Genomic DNA, 19,205 nt, shown 5'->3' with positions numbered 1-19,205 from the left:
TTACAATGTTTCAAGATCTGCATTGCAGGAGAAATTAAACGGAACCGATTTAAGGAAGTGCGGCGGTTTATCGGCCCTGCGCAAAGAGCGGCGTCAATACCAATGATTTTACAGCACGCAAGAAACCCCATCTGGCAGAATTAAGTTAAGAGGGCTGGTTCAATAATAGAAGAAAAAAACTTTATAAAAATGGCAACTTCATTACTCAATCCATTATAGCGCAGTGCCGGCCGAGTGATTTATATAGTATATTACATGACCTAAATAAGGCACGGAAGAGCACGTCTGCTTCTGACCTTTCGGATAAACACACAGAAACTAATGCTAATGGTCTCGGCGACTCAACCCAACACAATGTGCATCTGTTGCTTAATTACATTTTGATCTAATTGTTGTCTTTCTGGAGTAATGAAGCACAAAATCGATTTATAATTCACAGGCTGTTCTTGCAGAGACACGACGCATTACAGAGTTCTCTTTAACTTCAGACGGGGACGCGGAGAGAATTTAAAAACATTTACGCTCACCAATTTAGCTCTCGACGTGAATCTGCTGTGGGTTTCTTTTTGCCTTTATGACTGGACAAAAAACATCTCACGGCTGGCTGTGAAAACCGCAGAATTGACACTACATGCTGTAGTAACATGTCATCTCGATAAGAAACAGAATTAAGCTTTCAAGAGCACAAAGGTGTTGTGATGACTTACGTGTTGTTCATTCAAACATATTCATCTCCATCGAATAACATTTAGCTTTTGATATATTGTTGGTCTTTGCTTAGAATTGTAGAACAATAATGTTGATCTGCACGTCAGTTTTCATGAACCACAAAAATCAACCACAAAAGATCTTGTTCTATAACAAATAAGAGAGCTGACATGCAAATCAATAAAGCGTACACGAAAATCCTTTCTCAGTTCTTAATGTCAAAACACAAACAGCCCTGTGCCGAGACTTATTAAGCATAATTGGTGTAAGACGGTGATGTGAATGCCCTCGGAGCTACAACACAAATGAAACTCTGAAAAGCTTTTTGTATACCACAAATGATTGACTGCTACAGCCTCAAAAAAATCATTATTATTTCAGGGTCTTTAAAAATAAATCCCAGATCACGTTGAATCGGAATCCACAGTGAATGTGAGAACAACTTCATGAATATGTATGTAAACTGTTTGGCAATGATTGTAATATCATTATAATATTGACTAAATAAGCATAGACAACAGTGCTGTGGTTTTAAAATGTATTTACGGTTAAAAAAATAAGATGTCTTCAATATTTGGATGATTTCTAAACATCAATAAAAAGCTATTGATAAAAAGCAATTTTAGGACAAACCTTTCAGATTTGAAGATGAAATGAAACACGACTGAGAACTTCATCTGATCTCCTGAGCTATGAATGAGAAAAATATGGTCACAAACTTTTGCACATCAAAAAATGCCGATTTCACAGACATAACTTTGAAAACAAAGTGGACTACAGAGGTTTACTTTTAACTAAATATCTGGCATCTTTTAAAGATTTAACTAACCTATGAACTATTCACCAACGAGATTCAGGAGTGCTTTTACATTCAAACTTCATTTCAAAGCGATCTAAAAACAAGAACCTAATCCCAGCCATAAAATTAGACCCGTGATCGGTCAAGACTGATCCGAGTCTAATAAGACAGACAGACAGCACTGAAAAACGCTTCAGAGTTCATGTTTGAGCTTGAGTAGAGAAAGTTTACAGCACTCAGAAACACTGGAGTGGTGAGATCTGAACTGCAGGGTTGTCCAGATAAATCACCTCCCCGGTGAATTGCATCTGAATTGCACCTGCGGTGTGCTGCGGCCGTCTGAGGAATAAAAATAAGGATACTAACAGCCTGTGGGCCTCCTCTCGCTGTGCTAGGCATGCTTATGCCCCAACCATTACCCAAACGCTGATTCTGCCAGGGAACTCCGCCCGGCTCATCTCACATTCACTACACGACCCTGTTCACATTCACAAAACCATTTACATTTACACACTCGCATAAGCAGGTCTACTTTCATTCACAGGATACACACTTGTGTTTTAATGACTAATTGAGTGAAAACTGTTTAACATTACGTAACAGATGTGCTCATCAAGATCAGAAGTGCATGCTTATATAACTATCCTATGTGATAACAACATTGGAGTTATGGGATTTTCCATTTATGTTTGTCCGTTGGTTTACATTTTTCGTATAAAAAAAATACATTTACAAACTTTATGTACAAAGCTGCCTTAAATTAGGTCAAATAAGACTGGCTTGAATTCAAATGATGAATTCAAACGATTGAAATCAAAGTGGAAATGTCTTGAACTAATTTTATGTTACAACTTCAACTAGGTTTTTTGAAATCCTTGAAACTCAACCTTTGGGTTAAATTAACCCAGATGTTTATATTTGACGATGGGTTAAAACATCCCAGCATTTTGAATTGAAACAACCCAGGATAGATAGGATCATCCCTTTTTGACCCAACAAATTGTAAATAACCCGGCATTTTTAGACAGTACACTCTATAAAATGCTGCCTTGTTTTCAACCCAACGGCTGGGTCAAATATTGACATTTTCTGACAATTTGTGTATATCTGAACCAACCGTTGAGTTGGAAACAATTCAGAATCAAGACAACCTGAAATGCATCCAATGCATCCAAGATGCATTCTTTAGACCATGTAACATTTTTTACATTTTCAGTTAACTTATTTTTTTTTCTTTAAAGTGTGATATCGGATAAGTTCAAATCACTCTCTTATATGATGGACATTTTTAATCATTTAAAGTAAAGAATTTTGGCTATTAATTATAAAATGGAAAAATCCTTCAAATGGAATAACATAAACACTTGAAAGAAACCACAGTCATCAAGCCAACTCATGGAGTATTACAAGCTATATTTACATCCAGTTACACAGACAAACATGTATCATTTCACACACATTTGGGCCCTCGCACACCACGTGTTACAAAATGTCATGTTGAATCATACATGTGTCAGTATAGCAGCTGAAGCTGTTACGGTATTTGCACTTGCAACATGTTGCACGAGTCATTTACTGTGACCGGGTCATTCAGCGCACACGTCTGCGTCAGTCAGTCAAGCTAAGCATGTGCAGTTAAACGGAAGAGACGCTCATTAACACTGTTGTTAATTGACACATGAGACGTTACTATGACGACTGAGATGACTGGCTTGCCAGAATTGTTCTTTAAACCGCTTGTTATTCATAAAAACACAATAAAGTGAAGAGGCCGTTTGTTCTTCAGCGCACATTGATTGATGTTGGGATGTACCAATGTGAACTCTCTCTCTGATTAAGTACTCAGGATTGAATCATTATTCCTTTTCAAAAACTTCAAACACTCAGAATAAAAGATATTTTAAATAAAAAAATTAATTTACAGACTTAAAGTCCCAGTGAATCAGAAATTCAGATCGTTTTTACTTCCGTATTTTTACATTTTTCCGGGGGAAATCGAATAGTGGACGTGACTTTCGTCTTTCTCTGCGATTTGATTGGGTGTATAAAACAGTTTAACAGGGAGGAGTTAACGGATGGTCCGCCACAGCCATCTAACATACGTCATTTAAGATGGATAGTCATTACAGGATGGAAGTGCATTTTCATATTTTAACTAAAGATTATGAGGGCACACAAATTTTTTGAAAGGGAATGACCCACATTGATAATTTATTTACAATAAACGCTGCAATATTTCATGAAAAAAATAGGCTTTGTAATTTTGCATTTCACCGGGACTTTAACTCTTCATACCTGAAATTTCCCAAAAAATTCGACCTGCCAGCTCAAATTATTAAACAGTCTTTTTTATTTTTATCAAGCTTACGGTTCTCGGGTAAGAATGAACTGTACCATTTCTGAACAACAAATTTTTGTTTGTTTTTAACCGAGAAACGTTACGGATAGCAACATTAACTCACATGTAATCTATTCCAGCAGTCAGACTCTTACCTAGAGGCGGTGTTCTTGCAGTAAGACTAGATTGTAACACATTGTCGGAGTGGAATTTGAGCTGTTTACATCCATAAATAATGACAGCAAAAAGCCCGGCTTCAATTAATTTCCGGGGACAACCATTGCACAATGCCAAAAGAGATCTTTCACAGCAGTATTAGCCCACAAACAATGATCTCCCTGCTTGGCGGATAGACGTACATTTAGCCTGTAATGGAGTTTGGTCAACATTATGCTGCCTTAAGCCTGAAAACATCCTAACATGCTAACATACGCACACTCACTGTCACACCATATTTGAAACAAATGCAGTCAGAATGGAGTCACCCGGGGGTCAGACGCGGTAACAAAGAGCACATCCTCTTTCCTGAACAATAAGAAAAATACGTCTGAAAGCAAGCAGGCGCATTTATCATGAGAATACAATAAACGGGTGAGTACCACAGATTGTTAACCACCACACAAGCATCATAGACAGATACAGGGCACGACCAATGCCTGTTCCCAAAAGACCAAGACAAGGCCCTACATATATCAGCTCACCCTAATAAGTCTCAAGATTTAGGAGACAGGGCCTGTAACTGTCCCAATGACCCCAACAAATTTGCAGTTCTACACAAAAACCATCAAAAGAAGGATAAGTTTGTCCCCTGTGAACCCACTTACCTTAAAAAGCCTCAAGATGTTGGCCACCATGATGGAGACAGAACTTGCAGCTGCTCCGATGACCCCGACGATTTTGTCGGGCTTGGCGAATATGGGCAGGTCCCCGTTGGCACAGCGTACATCCGAGCCATCGCGTTCAATGAGAGCTTGCACAAAGGTGAGCGACTGCTCCAGGGCGTAGGTATCCCGCGAGCAGGTGTCCAGGATGCGGGCGCCCAGCGTGACGTTGGGGAGCAGGTCTGGGTCCTTATTGATAAGATCGATGGCGAACAGCATTGCCTCCAGTCTGTGAATTCCCTTTTCCTTTTTCAGCTCCCCGCATGCGACCCCACGTTCTCCCCGGGCGTGAACCGGGAACAGGCCGCCCAAGATGATGTCGCCATCCAGACGAATGGAATGGGCGTACTCCAGGGGAGGCGTCTCCACGCGCTGAAGAGAAACCGGCAGGCAGTAACAGAAGAAGAGGAGGAATTGGTACCGAGTCCGGGTTAGACGTACAAGATGCATATCCATAAGGCCGCTGGGAACAATGTGACAAAGTGTAGGTCCAAAAATCTAGACGGTTGGGGGCTAGTGGAGCAGCAGGTGCGTGGTGACATATGTACCCATCTCAGTGTTGAAGTCGAGCGTCCTGGCCAGTTAAGATGTGGCGCAGGAATTTCTCTTTGTCCACATACGTGTGGCTCTCATGTTATGAGAAGAAGAGTTGATAAGACGTCAGATGAAGAGTGCGCTGTTCAACATCACTTTCAGAAAGTGTCACATCTTCAGAAGACTCTAAAGAAAAGAAAACACAGTATAAATAGAACACAATGAGAAGTCAAACCCGAATCAGGCGCAGTATTTGCAAGCAACAGAGCAAACTCATCAAAGGCGAGAACATCTTGACAGGAAGGAAATTACATCAGAGTAAATTGGAGCTCAGTGTGGCTGTTCATTTCTGCCTCATTGAATAAAAAAACAGAGACTGTTTTCTCAAATTTGCATAGGCAGCCAAACAACACATTTTTTTTGAAAGAAGCATCTATCTGTAAGGAGTCAAGCTATCCGGTTGAATTTACATTTCATTTTTATGGACTGGAGTCAGATGGGGGTAGATCAAGGTGAATTGTGGCACACAGATCTACACATTCAAGTTTTAGCAGTGAGGTACAGATGCAGAAACGTGTGCTTGAACTGTTATAACTCTGTCTAATATCACAATGATGATGGCCAATACTACATTATAATACATTACAGAAAGCGTAATGCTGTTGAATGTTGGTTAAAGATAATATTGTTTGTTTAAACAACTGTTGCACTTCTTCCATAGCGAATCTCTGAGGGTTTAACACTTCCTCCCAATTGTGCTCTTGAATGGAAGGGCATGACTTCATTACGCGCAACGAGCTCAGTTACGCACAGCGTTGCGCTTCCAAGAGACACATGCTGCGCAATCTGCCGCCTCCGTGCGCCAAGAACCCTTCACCACACACAGACACGACAGATTACGCACGAAGCATATTCTCCTTTTCCTGATACATGTTACTTCAAGACTGCATTTACTCTATACATCATTTGGAAAGATCAGTGCGGATTCACAGCTCCAGTCAGGAGATGACTCAGTGATGCGTAAAATGCGCGAATTGGCGTAAGCGAAAGTAAGTGCATGTGAACAAATGGATTTGTTCGGAGTGTAATATTCCACTCGTTTGCATGAGTTAATATCTGTGTAATAGCTCCGGTATTCCCCCTTTATTCGATCAGAGAAGTTATTGCGCTCGCAGGTGGGGTGTCCCATTTCTCTTTTTTTTTAATTTACAGGAATGGGTATGTGTAAAGCACAAGCTCTTCTCCTACAGATCCCATTATATTTTTCACCTCATGGGAATCCAGAGCTGTGGAAAAAAGTGATATGTCTCCCTCTCTTGTGTCTCAAGCAACTGTAGTTGGAAAAATAAATCTTATCCAAATTCCCGCGGAGGCGAGTTTTTCGTCGGCAACTCGTACGCGCACGACGCGCCCAAATCATGACACTAATAACTCACTATGTGTGAATGCATAAAGCATGCAGCCTACTGAATTAAACTCATCATATTGCGCACATTGCAGTCACAATTGCTAATGCACAAAACCTACACAAAGCACAATACAGTGCATGAGTAAGAGCATGACAGCATACGCATTTACGCGCATTCCTGTGATGTAACGCAATGCAAATATCTTCTCACTTTATAACCCTCACAGTCGTAAAACTCGTTGAATTCGTTGACTGATCACCAAAGTCACGATTCAGAATCGTTTTTATACACTACTGCTTTCGAAACAGAAGAGTGACAACATTATCAATTACCAAGTAATAAGACCTATAGAAACAAACAACTGTAGCATTCACTTTCATCTGAATCGAGTACCATAAAAGCTCACAAACTATGACCCAATAAACAACACTTTTCATACATTTCATATAGTGCTATTCCTAAATTGAATCTCAGATCACAGATTGTTCGCATACTTAAACGCCCAAAAATATCTTCAGGTGCCACATTACAAACATAGAATAATACATAGATCATAATTTCTCGCGAAACATATAGTAGTAATACAAAAACAGTATTTTATAGTTTAATGTGTGCACAGATCTTACCTTTCCTCTGTTCTCAGATGGTGCTGAAATGAACAGCGCATGCAGAAGACATCACCAAAATCCCTTCTTGTGACTGCTCTCTCTCACACACACACACGCGCGTGCGCGCGCTTCTTCTGTGCATTAAATTAAGCATGCTCTCATTTCAGAGGGTTAACAGCACATGATCATTTAATCAAGATGATAACATTAAAACCCTTCTTACAACACACAGGCATAAGTGTGAAAATGACTTAATAAAGAATCCAATTACGCATTTCATATTTTGGTAGCCTGCACAGCAGATTCATCTATAAAATTAACAAAACATCTACGTCTATAGAAATTGTATCAACCGGTTTCAGTTATGAATGTTAAAGCTAATGCTGCCCAGCTTCAACGATTGTTTAGATTGTGAAAACGCGGCAGTAGAACACAACTAAATCCTTTAGTTCATTTTTATGCAATGCAACTTATACAAATCTGATGGAATTTACCTGTTTATAGAAACATTTGTCAAAACTGGATGATCATCTTCAAGTCTAAACTTATGAGCTTGATCTGTATTTGCAAACTGTAAAACAGATTTTCTAGAAGCTTGGATACATTTTAAAGTGTAGATTGACTGCACGAGGCTGTGAATTGACAGAAGTACTCTACTGCCCTCTAGTGATGCCCAACCATTTTTCTTACCTGAAAGCATAAATGACCCTGAATAATTTACTTTAGTCCCCCTGAGATTTAAAGAAGCTTATGCTCTAACTAACCTATTAATAAAGGTGATCAATAATTAAAGGTATTCAATATTAATCAGTCTACCTGCGCCGTGGGAACTGAATTATGACCTTAGTCTCAACTCTGCCATCTGAGCTACAAGACCTCCATCTAATACCAAAACATTAACACAGTATAGACATTTTTTTATTTGATCATTTTCATAATAACATACATTTCTGTCATTGTGGTTTTATTCCGGGAGAAAAATAAAATGCTTCTCTTCGTAATAATTTATTATCTTCCTCTCTATCCGCGCACCTGTCATCCACTTTATTCCCCTTCCTTGTCCCACACATCCCATTTTGATTAGAAATGGGTTTCATGTTAAGTATAAACGCCAATTTGACATAAAAATAGATTTTTAATAATTGTTTGATATAAAATAAGTACAGAAACATTCTTGTAACTGCAGAACTGCAGAAGAACTAGTAAAACAGTGTTTAACATTTACCTGCGGTTCATAAAGGAGTGCTTCTTTAAAAACAATCATATTTAATTGTTCTCTAGTGAATCTCATGCTCTCTATCTTTGCCCACAACAGCAAGACTCTTAGATTTGACCACAGACGTCAGCACTGAATACGAATGAGTCTGCTGTGCGTTGGTTGTCAGCTTGTGCTCGCGTGACTGTGGCAGGTCAGCTCCACCCGGAGACCCGGTCACTAAGAATGCATTCTGAAACAAACGTTCAAATGCACATTTGAATGCAAACCACAGCGACTGATAGCCGCAGTGAAATGGAAATCATATACCTATCCACTTATTTTGAAAGTGGTTCTGTATGTTACTGTAACAGCCATATTGCCTACATTGAGACAAATGTACAAGTTCCTGGAAATCCCCAACAGAAAAAATAATGCGTTTCTCATATCTACTCACAGTTAAACCTGTTCTTTAATTATTTTCATATATTACTGCCTATTTATAGAATGGCTATGTTTCCTTACAACTGTCCACCTTTCAAATGTTGCAGCAAATCCAGTTGTCAAACAGAATCTAAGAGAGAGAACGAGAAACAAAGAATAAGAAACAGAAAATAGGCTACAGTACAGTAGATAATGCATCAGGTAGTAAGAAAACAGCATTTTTAAGACACATTATGCATAAAATCTGTTTAGGCAAACTACAGGTTACGTGTTGTTGATCAGGATAACAATAATTAAATGTAAAGGAATATAACAAACATAAACGAACACAACAATTAACAAAACATTAACCAGTAAAAAGGAATTCTTCTTTAATAACAACGTCATTATAAAGCACTGAAAACGAATGTATAAATGACACTGAACCTAAAGAACAGCAGGTGCGCACCTGAAACGCAGTGCGCATGCGCGCTGCTCAAACCTTTAAGCGTTTGTGCTTATAAAAAAAGGAATAAATATGCATGTCAGTTACATTAAATGAACCAAATAACCACGAACGAACAACAATAATGCAGAATAGTAAGAACATGCACTTGTAATATCAAAAGATGCAAATCTAAACATCCAATAACATTACGTATGCACATACTGTATATTTACTCATACTTACACACCTTACAGTTTGACGCATGCGCACACATCGACAATAATAACACTTTGTTGAATCGGTACTTATTTTTTCACAGTATTCTGTCGTTTAATTCTTAAAACATTTACTCACTATCTTTAAACTTTCCCGCGTAGGTTTACCTGAAAACACCGGTGGGATTGATCCATTTCTTGATGATCACCGCTGATTGGAAGAGTCCAAGATTACACGTCGCGGGGGGGGATATTTTCTATAACTACATTTATTGAACCAGTAACTAAAACATTAATTAAACACACTTCTCATTAAATATCACGTTGACTAGACTGCCCTCGAACATATTTGTTTTAAATATACAGTGATGGTTTTGTGGATACGATTCTTGTTTAATTAATGAAGATTCAAAAATTGTAATAATCACATTGATATTGTTGATAATTTATTTTACAAAAACAATCCGATTTTGGCATTTAAATGAATTATATATATATATATATATATATATATATATATATATATATGTCTGTCCACCAATTATGTATTGTAGATTTGGAGGTGAAATGTACATTTTGTAATAAAATGTTTACATTTACCTGTTTAAATGTTTTCTATTTCGATCAGCTAAACTATACATAAAAAAAATCAAGCTTATAGTATTAAAATGAGTTACGATCCCATCAGGAATAAAGTTCATTTCAATAGTTAACTCTTGTAAAATTAATATATAAATGTCCATCTGCTCTAAATAATTGAAAGACCGGATTAATATCTCTCTTTTCTTGAACTACATTGGCCAACAGTAATAAAAAACAAAGGGAATGTTTTATAACTTGAATTAGTGCCACAGACACCTAGAAAATTATGTAATATAACCAAAAATAAAACGATATCATGTTGCTTATATACAACTCTTGCCCCTCCCTTCAAAGCACCTGACATACTTGTCATACACTTAATTCTATCTAATATACAAGTCCTTTTCTCCCCCAATTATTTTTTTCATGTTAATTGCAAAACAAGAGCCTGACTATACACACGTTTTTTGGCAATTTTATAAAAGTATTTTAGAACTGAATGAAGCTAGAATCATCATCTCAGTTTATTGTTGTTGGATGGTATACAGTCATATGAGAAATAAAACCAACTGAACTGTAACACACAAAAAAAAGTTAGTGATTGAGAAGAGAAATGTTAATGACACAAATCCATAAAGGTGTTATTATAAAGTAAAAGAGAGAAACTGATAACTGCAGACAAACTGATAAAAAGAGTTTTAAAAGACTCTTATTTAATTATAGTCCTGTTAATTTCATGCTCTTTGTCTGCTGTATGCAGACTTCAGATTTAACCCCAGACGTCTGCACTGAATAACAAAAAAAGAGTTGTCATGTGTCCGGTGTGTCTTAGTTCAGCTCCGCCTGGACCTCCGGCCAATGAACGCCATTCTGAGACTATTTTTCTGTCGCTTTTACATGCAAACACAAAAACTGATAGCAGCTAGAAATGAAAACCATCATTCCTTCTTATACTTAAAAGTGATTAGAAAATATCACTCTGTTTTTTTTTACAACTGTCCATCTTTCCAACGTTGCAGCAAACCAATCTGTTGTCAGAGAGAATCTGAAAGAGAGAGAGATAAACACTTTAAACATTAACAACTGTAACAGGAATGTTTAAAATGAAGTTCTGGGTATTTCCGTATCAGTTTGTAAGCGAAGCGATCTCACCAAAGCATGACCTTTGACCTTGTGCGTACACCTGCTGCTGCTGCTGCTGCCCTCCTTCCAGCAGTTTTCTGATGACTTCTCATGTGTAAATCCAGATGCCTCTGCTTCCTAAAGCCCTGACCGCACACGCCGCAGACGGACAGCGGCTGCATGACTTTACCTTCCCCGCTCTCACGCTTCACTTTCACGCCAGATCTCGCTTTATCACCGCTGTTCGTCTTGCGAGGAGCGTTATGGTTCCTTCGTGTCAGATACGGTGAGCTGTGAAGCTTCACTTCCTGCTGCGGCTGCATTTTCGCCTTTTTTTTGTTCAACACGTCCTTGGCGGGAGTCTTGATGGCGCTGCTCTCCAGCGACTGAGAGATCCTGCTCAGGTAGGCGGAGTTCTTCTTGTGGAAGTCGGACAGATGTCTCACCACGTCTCTCTTGCGGCGGGTTCTGTAGCTGCACAGCGGGCAGCAGTAAAACTTGACGAAGAAGTCGCTGCCGTTGTCTGTGTGGAGCTCGATGTGCTTGGCCAGGTTCTGCTCCGAGCTGAATGTTCGTCTGCAGAGCTTACAGAAGCGCGTCTTCAAATCAAAGCCGGCGGAGAATGTGGGCTTCCACGGCACCTTGTTCTCCTCTCTGGGGCTTTTCTGAGAATCACTGGTGTTAGCATCGGGACTGTCTGGAACTTTTCCATTGGCTTTCTTGTTGTTCGACGTAGGTTCGGAGGAGGTGATGATCTTGTGAACGATGCGGAGGTGTCTCTGAAGGCGACCACGAACTTTGTATGTCCTGTTACAGAGGCGGCATCTGCAGGAGGACGAGTCGCTCAAGTCCGCTTCTTCCGTTCTGTCCTCAGAAGACACCTGACGCTCCACGGATCCCACATCATCTTCATCATCTTTGTTAACGCTCGCTCTCTCCTCCACCTCGACGCAATGATCCTCTCCTTCCTTCATCTCTGTGTTTGGCTCATGGAGGTGGAGATGACTACAGTCGTCTGTGTTGGTGTGCTCGGGGCTTTGGGATGAAGATGGGAAGTCTTCCTCTGTGGAAACATACTGGTACACTGCATTCTGGTTGCCAGTGATGGGCTCCAGTCTCATAAAATATTCCTGCTTCTCAGAGCGAGGATAGATGGCCTCCAGAAGCTCCTTGATGCTCTTTTCGCCATCTCCAGAAGAGTCTGTAAGACAGAAACAAGACAACAAGAGGTCATTTTTAGAGAATAATGTTTTTCTTGTTTTATTTTTAAATTAAAGTCTGAATTACTAAAACACTATGACAACTACACTGGTACTGCGGTTAGCCATTGAACACGTGTGATCTTAAAGGTACAGTAGCAAAAAAAACACTAATCATTCTAAAGGTAAGATGGCGGGAGGAAGATGACCTTAAGAAGGCAAATGCAGATGTAAATTTGGCCTCTTGTGTCATCATCTTTGTTTGAAATAAAACTGCAGGTTTCCTGCAAAGGATTTCCTTTACATGGGTTTAAGTTAAAGTTATGAGTTTAAGTTAAAGTTAAACACACATCAGTTGTGAAATCTTCCCAGACAACTCAAATTGTTAATCATTTTTACATGCATAGCATTGTAAATTAGGTTAAGGTACACACAACTTTCCTAAAAATAAATGTACAGGTTGCAGATTTGCATATTCAGAATTAAAATAAACATCAACATCAACAATAAAGAAGAAAAATAAACAAGCCCTGAAAACCGTCATTCAAACTGTTTTGCATCTTGTTCTCTTAAGACCAGAATACAAAGTACAGCGATGTTTTACTCACCATCAGGCTGGGACAGTCTTGAGAAACAGTAAATCTCTTTGTGTTTGATCAGATTGGGAAGACCACGAAAGAGACTGCGACATAGTTTACATTCAAAAATTGTGTCCACTTCTTTCAGGAGAATGTGTTTTAACTCTGCAGTACCTGCAAACAAACACAAGAGGGAAACCAGACTTCTAATTACAAACTCCTTGAACTCTTTCTCTTTTATTCCTCAAGATAATTATGAAAACTAAAAGCATTCCATGTGATACAGCACCTGTGCGGAAGCATTCGATTATCTGCTCAATTCCAGATTTGGAGGTCTGTAGGGGTCTCTGTAGCAGAGGAGGATCCCCCATTTCTGTCGAGTTAACTAAAACAGTACAACACACTACAGGTTAAATTGAATATAGTACAAAATTAAGAAAACATGTTTTAGTTATTTATAGACAACATTTGTCGGCAGAAAAGTGTATCAGAAAATATTGGTTTTTTCTAATATACAAAACAATGCAAAGAAAAACAAAAAAGCAGGAATAAAGCGAACATTAAGTAGAGGCTTATCTTATCAGTTATTAATATTTTGTTAATCCTGTCTTGTTTTTGTCATTATCTTGACACAATTATTCAAGCTAATCTGTTGTATCATTTTATGCCACATCCCTTAAATTCTTAAGTCTTTAAAATCTTAGTTTAAGATGACACACCGGACACATCTACACAACAATTTCAAAACATCTTTAATATTACATTTAAATCAAGAGAAAGATTTTACAAAGTTGGATATCACTTTTGGCCACTATTATATGCCTGCAACATCATGCACAGTGCACACTGTGTTTTGTCTTTTATGTGGTTTATATTTTATTAATACTATGTGAGATTTTGAGGTGTATTAGCTGTTTAACACAAGACCAATATAAATATGTTGTTGTTGTTGTTTTAACGGCTGAAAAATGATTTCCTTTAAGTCTGTCAGACTAAACTTACATTTATCCTAAACTAATTTACGTTAAATATATTATGTTTATGTGTCTTTGATCAGTTTAGCTATTTATGCATTGATGAGGAGATGAAATGAATCGGTTACTCAGGTAGTTGTTATAACACTACTTATCTCTCTCTTATTTACACCTCTGACAGTCCATCAGACGACACGTCTGGGAATAATCGTCCCCCACACAAACTCATTATCCACAAATGATGATGTTGCAGTCCTAATCCCTGTGTGTTGAGGATTGTAGATCTCGCTGATACGAGTAGTAATATTCATTTGCAGGCTCATCTGGACCTTTCACACCGGGACTTTATTAAAGTTTACATTATTGATGGCCTCAGCCAGCGACAGTCTACATTAAAATATTTGCAGAAACGTTTGGCTGTAATACAGATCTCTGCTGGATGAACCTGATAGCATCTTTGCTGTTTGCTAAATCGATGACCGTATTTACACTAGACTTTAAATTAAAGTCATAAGTTAAAGATGACATTTTGAAGGTTCTGTCTTCTGGCATGTAAATTGTCTTTTGAATAAACTCTTAAATCGTACTAACATTACTTTGCTTGCTGGAAAATCATATACATTCACACTGGATATAAAAAACAAGAATATCATAGAAACTGGTGTGACTTCACACCAGTTTTGATCAGATCTTGTCAGATGACTTCAGTATCTGTTAAAACAAGATGACATCACACCAGGAAGTACTTGCCTTCACTAATCCCTCATTTACATTTCAGTCAATCGGCTCATTGAAATGTTATTGTTTTGATGTGATGTATGTGTTGTCATCTAGCTGTGGGGTGAGGAGGTGGGGCATGACCTCTCTTCTGTAAGGGTCAGAGACTCTAGTGACTGCTACTGAGTGAGCAACAATAGCAGGGAGTGAAGGAATCTGCTGTAATGTGCTCCTATCCTCTCGAACGACCCCGGCTTGCAGGTAAGATCAGTGATCAAATTGCACCAGATATTTTTTAAATGCGTATGCTTACCCAGCGTCTTGCTCGCGAGGTCCGGTCCGGGCACAACAGCCTCGCCCATGAGGTCATCTGTCTGACAAGACTTCTCATTGGCTGGGATTGCGCAGGCGTCAGACATGTGTTCCTCCATCTTTAACTTGCTTCAAATTAGTCTCTGTAAGATGAAGAGTGAAGACAACCGGTCTATCATCTGACTCTTAAATAAAACGTCAACAAGACCCTCCTTCATAGGTCTGTCATCACCAGATGAATGCCTGAGCCTGTAACACACACACACACAGTCTCTAACATGTGTAAAGAGAGCATCATTGTCTGGTCATTCACACTGACTCTCAATGACACAATGTTATTCAAACGCATAGGCAGTTAACACCGGATTGTAATGACTTGAGTAGGGTTGAGTGCTCTGTATACATTTACATTACATTCACACATTTGGCAGAGGCTTGTGACATACAGTGCATTACATCTACACAGTCATTACTGCACATCAAACCAATGACCCATTGCTAACACAATGCTTAACCAATGAAACTACTGTGTATAATCACATTTACACAGAAAGACAGAATAAACAGATGTTATTTTAGAGTTGGTGTGAGTTCTGAGTTGTGTCTCTCTGCTGGAGTTTGGCTGAAACAACATTAAAACACACTCTCACTCCTGACAACTGAATATTTCGCCATTGAAAGGTAAACACGTGTCTTCTACTACACTGACATTAAGGAGACGTGTTTGTTTATTTACTGATGTCGCTCCAAAAATAATAATATTATGTCAAATATAAAAAATAAATATCTACTCCATACAGCATCATGTCACAATAAGGCAAAATCTGTTTCATCATTACATTCAATTATGTCTGGGTAAACAGGTCATGGAAAATATATAATTTTAGGCAAAATCTAAACGCATTAAATAACATTATATTTATAAATTCATTTCATGAAGGAAACCTTCTGAAAAACTGATATGAAGTGGATCTCAACCATTTTGACTTAAAGACCCCACTAATAGTTCTCAATTTGTACCCAATAAAATATTTAAGAGTTTGGCATTACCAAACATTAGAAAGATTTGTTTTTCAAAATAACACCAAATACTTTGATGTGTCTCATATAAATGTTTATTTAGTATCTTTTTAAACGCTTGCGAAATCACTAGGTTTGGAAACACAGCGCATAATAAACGTTCAAGTTTTGAATTAGGCTACATCAAACCATGCCATATGCCCATCATAAACAAACCAGACCGTGTTTCACTACACAAACCACACACTATCTTAACACAGTGGTTTTCATGTGTCTACTGTATTTCCTATTTTAATAATATATATATTGCTTAAAAACATTAATAGATGGCTATTCTGAATAATCTTCTCAACATCAACTCTTCAATGTCTTTTTTTAGACGTGCTGAACCCTTTAGAAGTCACATTGACATCATGAGAGGTCAAGAACACCAGTTTTTTTTCTAAACACCTCAACAACAACACACAACAATGCATAACATAAATTGTGTGACCCTGTCAGATTGTATTTTACTCCGTATTTCACTTTACACTGTGTAAAAAGTTACCAAACACTGACTGATATGACGTCACGCAAACTATGGTGGCGTCACACGACACATAGCACAATGCGATTGCGTCACATCCGCGAATTTACTTAGATGAACAAGAACAACAACAAGTCTTAAAGATGACGTATGTGACCTATGTGCTTTAGTATCGCTGATGCCCAGTGGACACTGTTATCTGTCGGGACACATGCGTGCGCATACACGAGACGCGCGCATGTGACACTTTATAACACGTGTTAATCTGTATGAAAAGGTGAAAAAACGAGAAGAAACTGCTTTCTTCTCTGAATAATGCTGATGTGCTTGTCATTAATGTGAAAACAAACGCGAAACTGCAAAAACGCAACTAAAAACAGCGGGGGGAAACAATAACAAATGCGCTTTTAAACCACAAAAGAGCCGATGCACGGCGGAAAAGCGGATTGCACTGCATAGTAAACGACAAAAGAAATGCACCAAACATACAAAGTAAACTTTGCAATCCACGAACAACCCAGAAACGCAGAGTGAAACCCCGAAACACAGGCGTGCGCGTCAAAACGCGCTGCGCTCCGCTCCTCGTTGCGCGCAGCTCTGGAGAGCCTTCCGCCTTTGCGCGGTCTCTCCTGACTTACATCTAATGCGAAATACAATGAAACTACACATAATATCACAGCCAACGATGACATCGATCTAACAAACTATACGAAAATCAGTCAAATGTTACAGTGGGTCGGACCCGAGCCGTCCCCGTAACCACAGACACAACAAGAGAACCATGACGCCATTTTCTGTTAAATGAGTTGTGCTCGAGAAGGAAACGCGACGCTTTTACGCGTTTAAATCGCAAACAAACAGGTGAACCAAAGACAGTCATGGTTTAATGAAGATCCCATGTGCTGATCTTACCGGTAGAACGCGCAGATTTCTGGTAGATTTGATATGAGCTCCAGGATTGTGTTACGCCATCCAAACGCTTCTCGAGACTCTCCAGCAGCAGCAGCAGCACATGCCCTGTTGTGCACAAACTGGAGATCTATCCGGGTGATGGGACCTGATGTTAAAGATCCGGCCCGATCACTTAACGTTTGTGGGTTCGAACCTCTCAAGCGTTGATACTTTATATATTAGGATTGTTTTGTTAACTGACACACTGTAAGTTAGTTCGACCTCCGTGAATAGTTATAGATCACTTTGTATAAGAAATGCATTTTTAGTCATTTTGGATAAGCTGCTAAATGCATAAATGTTTATAAAATAGCTAATAACGAACTCATAGGTTATGATTGTCGGAATAAATGGCAATGCAATGTATTGTATTAAGTTTGTCTTGAGTATTAAAAAGTCGATTCTGATCTGATATTTCAGATTTATTTATGCATAAACGCATAAAATGTTTCGACACTGTCGGCTTTACAAAGTTAATTTTGTGTTTTTTTTCTTGTGTATTTTAAGTGTGTGCTTTAATTCTAGGACTAAACGGTATAGTTTCAATCCGACCTTCCGCTTGATACAACTTCAGTAAACTTTTAACCGATATTTGATTTATCTATAACCTATTTAAACTCGTAAAGATACCAATTTACAGTTAGGCTATTGCTATATCACAGCAACATAACATAAACATAAAAAACTTGTCTACTTCTAAAGTAAGATAGTAATATTGGCTGATTAATAAAGTCTTTAAAAAGAAGCAACGTTCACTAAACTTGCCCAGACGTCAGGTGCGGGATCGCTGCGTTGCTAGGAGACCCAGCACCGATTCCCGCGCGAAAATTCATTTACGTGAGCACGTGCGTCCCTGTTGTTTATGAGCTCGTGCACGTCAGCAGCATGCTGCGCGCACAGACAGACATTGATGGAGGAAACAGACAGATAGAGAGACAGGCAGATAGATGAATGGATAGACAGAAAGTCAGACATGCAAATGAACAGACAGATAATAAAATAAAAACATGCGATACAAAAATAAATGCTTTACAATTTTGTGTTTTGATTGTGTTGATTTGGTACATTTGTAACTTTTCATCCAAATGAACTTAATCTTTCAGTCATATAAACTGAGATTCAACAATGTAAACAAATAAAATTGTATTCAGCAAATGTTGTCATAACAAATAATTTATATCAATAATATATATTGTTAAAGCCTCAACTGCTGAAAATCACACCAACAGATCAGTAATGTGGCAGTGAACGTCATGGTTTCACCGTGGCTGTATTGTCCTGGTTCCCATCAACACATGATTTCAATTGATCTTCTGACGGTCTAAATGTTGAATTCTCACATGTTAAAAGCTTCCCGACTCAAAACTTTATCACATGAATCAACAGGTACATCCACCATTCCACCGCTTGATGCATTCATAGAAACACTTACCACATAAACGCTCATAAAACACGAACACAAGAAATCAGGTAAGAAAAATGTATTTCTGTAACAGCTGAAATGCAAAATATCATCAAACCTGAAAATACACATCTATATCATTGAGAACGCACGGGACACAGGCTGCATAAAGGACACAGATGCTGCTTTTAGGAATGAGATCCTCGTCCAGTGACACCTTTTGACTTGGATCAAGTGACGTTTTTAAGAATCGTTCAGGTATAA

At 38.5% G+C, this 19,205-nt stretch overlaps 2 protein-coding genes across 9 annotated transcripts in view; both read right to left on the bottom strand.

Moving 5' to 3' along the window:
• Positions 1-9,769, bottom strand: part of grm8a (glutamate receptor, metabotropic 8a) — a 106,499-nt gene extending 96,730 nt beyond the window's left edge. For 3 of the 7 annotated variants that reach the window (XM_056748975.1, XM_056748976.1, XM_056748969.1), the window contains exons 1-6: positions 9,727-9,769; positions 8,998-9,046; positions 8,503-8,725; positions 8,094-8,159; positions 7,296-7,411; positions 4,670-5,446 (exon numbers count right to left, since the gene is read on the bottom strand). In XM_056748975.1, the coding sequence (XP_056604953.1) occupies positions 4,670-5,182 (513 nt within the window). In that variant the 5' untranslated portion in view covers positions 5,183-5,446; positions 7,296-7,411; positions 8,094-8,159; ... (1 more) ...; positions 8,998-9,046; positions 9,727-9,769. Of the gene's footprint in view, positions 1-4,669; positions 5,447-7,295; positions 7,412-8,093; positions 8,160-8,502; positions 8,726-8,929; positions 9,047-9,590; positions 9,663-9,697 lie in introns of those variants that run through there. The other 4 variants (XM_056748970.1, XM_056748971.1, XM_056748973.1 and 1 more) reach the window with 4 other exon arrangements.
• An 877-nt stretch (positions 9,770-10,646) lies between these two features.
• Positions 10,647-18,342, bottom strand: znf800b (zinc finger protein 800b). 2 transcript variants are annotated; one of them, XM_056747504.1, is made up of 6 exons: positions 17,501-18,342; positions 15,044-15,291; positions 13,329-13,424; positions 13,070-13,213; positions 11,293-12,463; positions 10,647-11,185 (listed from the first exon to the last, which is right to left on the bottom strand). In XM_056747504.1, coding segments are annotated over exons 2-6 (1,530 nt in total). In that variant the 5' UTR covers positions 15,162-15,291; positions 17,501-18,342; the 3' UTR covers positions 10,647-11,184. The 2 variants fall into 2 exon arrangements, with proteins under 2 accessions (XP_056603482.1, XP_056603481.1); XM_056747503.1 differs by having other exon boundaries at positions 15,044-15,185.
• Between the last annotated feature and the right edge of the window lie 863 nt (positions 18,343-19,205).

The sequence above is a fragment of the Triplophysa dalaica genome, chromosome 5, assembly GCF_015846415.1.
Source record: "Triplophysa dalaica isolate WHDGS20190420 chromosome 5, ASM1584641v1, whole genome shotgun sequence".
Classification (NCBI taxonomy): Eukaryota; Metazoa; Chordata; class Actinopteri; order Cypriniformes; family Nemacheilidae; genus Triplophysa; species Triplophysa dalaica.
The sequence above is the reverse complement of the archived record's forward strand: the minus strand, read 5'-3'. Positions and strand labels throughout refer to the sequence as shown.

Excerpts from the sequence above, each read along its gene's own strand:
- znf800b (XM_056747504.1), bottom strand. The coding sequence starts at position 15,161 with ATGGAGGAACACATGTCTGACGCCTGCGCAATCCCAGCCAATGAGAAG. Across the intron at positions 13,425-15,043 it reads CCTCGCGAGCAAGACGCTGG|TTAACTCGACAGAAATGGGG; the intron begins GTAAGCATACGC and ends GTACTGTTTTAG. Across the intron at positions 13,214-13,328 it reads AATCGAATGCTTCCGCACAG|GTACTGCAGAGTTAAAACAC; the intron begins GTGCTGTATCAC and ends GTTTGTTTGCAG.